This window comes from Oncorhynchus clarkii, unplaced genomic scaffold (assembly GCF_045791955.1).
Source record: "Oncorhynchus clarkii lewisi isolate Uvic-CL-2024 unplaced genomic scaffold, UVic_Ocla_1.0 unplaced_contig_3709_pilon_pilon, whole genome shotgun sequence".
In the NCBI taxonomy this organism is placed as follows: domain Eukaryota; kingdom Metazoa; phylum Chordata; class Actinopteri; order Salmoniformes; family Salmonidae; genus Oncorhynchus; species Oncorhynchus clarkii.
The window spans coordinates 257,501-260,000 of NW_027261024.1; the positions used below are offsets into that span (position 1 = coordinate 257,501).

At 44.4% G+C, this 2,500-nt stretch overlaps 1 protein-coding gene across 2 annotated transcripts in view; it reads right to left on the reverse strand.

Annotated features, from left to right (window-relative positions):
- LOC139403843 (fibrillin-1-like) overlaps window positions 1–1,487 on the reverse strand; it is a 122,480-nt gene extending 120,993 nt beyond the window's left edge. For both annotated transcript variants that reach the window (XM_071146995.1, XM_071146996.1), the window contains exons 1-2: window positions 1,156–1,487; window positions 483–865 (exon numbers count right to left, since the gene is read on the reverse strand). In XM_071146995.1, coding sequence (XP_071003096.1) covers window positions 483–727 — 245 coding nt within the window. In that variant the 5' untranslated portion in view covers window positions 728–865; window positions 1,156–1,487. The remainder of the gene's footprint in view (window positions 1–482; window positions 866–1,155) is intronic.
- Window positions 1,488–2,500: the final 1,013 nt, after the last annotated feature.

The window sequence follows — 2,500 nt, forward strand, 5'->3', positions numbered from 1 at the left end:
CAGTGGTAGTAATGACCTGACCAGTAGACCACAGCAGTAGACCTACAGAGGTAGTAATGACCTGACTAATAGACCACAGCAGTAGGACCTACAGAGGTAGTAATGACCTGACCAGTAGACCACAGCAGTAGGGCCTACAGTGGTAGTAATGACCTGACTAGTATACTAGATTCTTATTGAACATGCACTAGTGAGGGAGAATGAGGATGTTTATAATCCTGTAGATGATATATTAAGTAAGCAACTAACATCTCCCTCATCAATACAGAGTGATATATAATGTAGAACTACATGCATGACACTGTGACAGGTTAACTACCTACAGAACACATATGTTTAAAACGTATGGACTATAATGATGTAGTAATGACAGACAATTAGTAACAACTTCATTAGACTATGCCTACAAGGTGTAAATGAAGGTAAGGTGCTGGTGACTGTCTCATAAGGGATAAGTGATAATAGATAGAGCCATTGCCTACCCTTTGAGGACGTCTGTCCCTCCTCCCCTCCGCTTGGCCCGGCTGGCTCTGGGTTGGGTCGGAGTCTGCCTGGCCGGCTCGCTGTCTACAGTTAATAACGGCAAAGACACCAGCTCGCCTTCGGTAAGTCTAGCTTCTCCTCCGGTTCCCCCAGCCTGCTCAGCCTCAGCCCCGCCAGGCTCCGTCCACAGCGAAAGGACCGCGACCAGACCCACCGCCAGCCTCACCAGCCGCCCCCGACACATTGCCACAGGCCTGGTGATCTTCTCACAAGTTCACAATATCTCCACTTTTTGGTCAAAAAAACTGTTGTATTTTCGGTTTTAAGTCGCGCTTCTTTCTCCTAAATCCAACGGGGCTCAGGGAAATAGTCCAGAGTCAAGCTGCAAAAAAAAATATCAGATTGTTTTTCAGAAACAAGCAGAGAAATGTGCAGCGCAGAAGATGCTGCAATTTGGAAAAAAATAACTGGGCTATGATACTTTTCTATCGACACTACGACTGTCGCACGGAATGCATCTCTGGCAGATGTTGAAGTTACAGACGAAGTATCTAACAATAATTTGTATAAATAATGCAAATAGTCCAATAAGAACATAAGTGGTACTTCAAGTTTGTTTTAATTAAAATCTAAAAGCATTGTGCAATTAATTGCGCAGGAGAAAATGCCTACCTTCTCTCCACAGCTGGAGACAGTCGTCAAAGCAGACGAGGCGCAGTACCCCACGTACTTGCTGTTCCAGAATAAACGACTTCAAGAAAAGAAGAAGAATCATGGAAAATAACCTCCAGGGACAAAATCTAATTGTCAATAGTCTAGCAATGTGTTCTCTCTTTATTAAATCCGACACATCCGAGATGATCAGGATGCCTCGATTCTGAATGGCGTGATCAGAGGCGTTGAGACATTCTACACTATAGGTGGAGAGAGGCGTTGAGACATTCTACAGTAGCCGTGGAGAAGATAGGTCTTCTTCCCTCTCTTTCTCCCCTGCTCTCTTTCTCTCCCTGTCTCTCACACAGCCAAACTCACTCACTCCCCATCCCTGCCCTCCTCAACTTTCCCCAAAAGGTTTTTGTCCTCTCGCGATACATACATTCCAGTCAAGCAAGGGTCCACTACCGTTACAGTTAGAAACACAACGTTAATGTTATAGCGCCATAGCGAGAGGGTGAGACACTTCATACAGCATTAGCACTTAGAGGTTTGTTAGAATAATGTAAAGAGTAAAGACACCTACTTTGTTTTCAGCAGGTAAGATAGGCCTATGTGATTGTGATAGAGCAAAACTCATCCATGATATTTAAAGCACAGTGTAACCAGGACAAGCCTAATCTCAGAACACATACCTTACATTTTGGTAATTACCATTTATGTTACATAGTCTGTCCACTGTGCAAGCTTTACACTGCATACATTTAATGACAATATTGAGTAAAACCACAGAAGACAGTTTTAACAAACAGTGTGGAGGTGGAAGGTGGTCATGTAAGGACACCTGTTGTGTCTGTGAGCAGGTTGAAAACCATTTGGAACTGATTGGAATCATTTGGGATTGTTCAGAATGAACAGGACCTTTTGCAATGTGTTCTGAGACTCCACCACTCAGAGGTAATATCACTATGCTCTTTAATTAAACATCTCAACAACCCAGCCCACACGTCTCTTTCTCTCTCTCTCTCTCTTTCTCTACCACAAAGTGTATCAGGGAAGGTCAGAGTCTTTGTGTGTGTGTGTGTGTGTGTGTGTGTGTGTGTGTGTGTGTGTGTGTGTGTGTGTGTGTGTGTGTGTGTGTGTGTGTGTGTGTGTGTGTGTGTGTGTGTGTGTGTGTGTGTGTGTGTGTGTGTGCGTGTGCGTGTGCTTGCGAGCGTCTGTGTTCTGGAGGAGAGAGGGATGCTTATCCAGCCAGTGGTTGTGGCATTAAAATGAATCATACACAGACTCAGTGTTCTGGAGATGTTAGGAAATTAGACCAGAGAGCAGAGCATGCCAGGGACACAACTTCCTCCTGCCATCT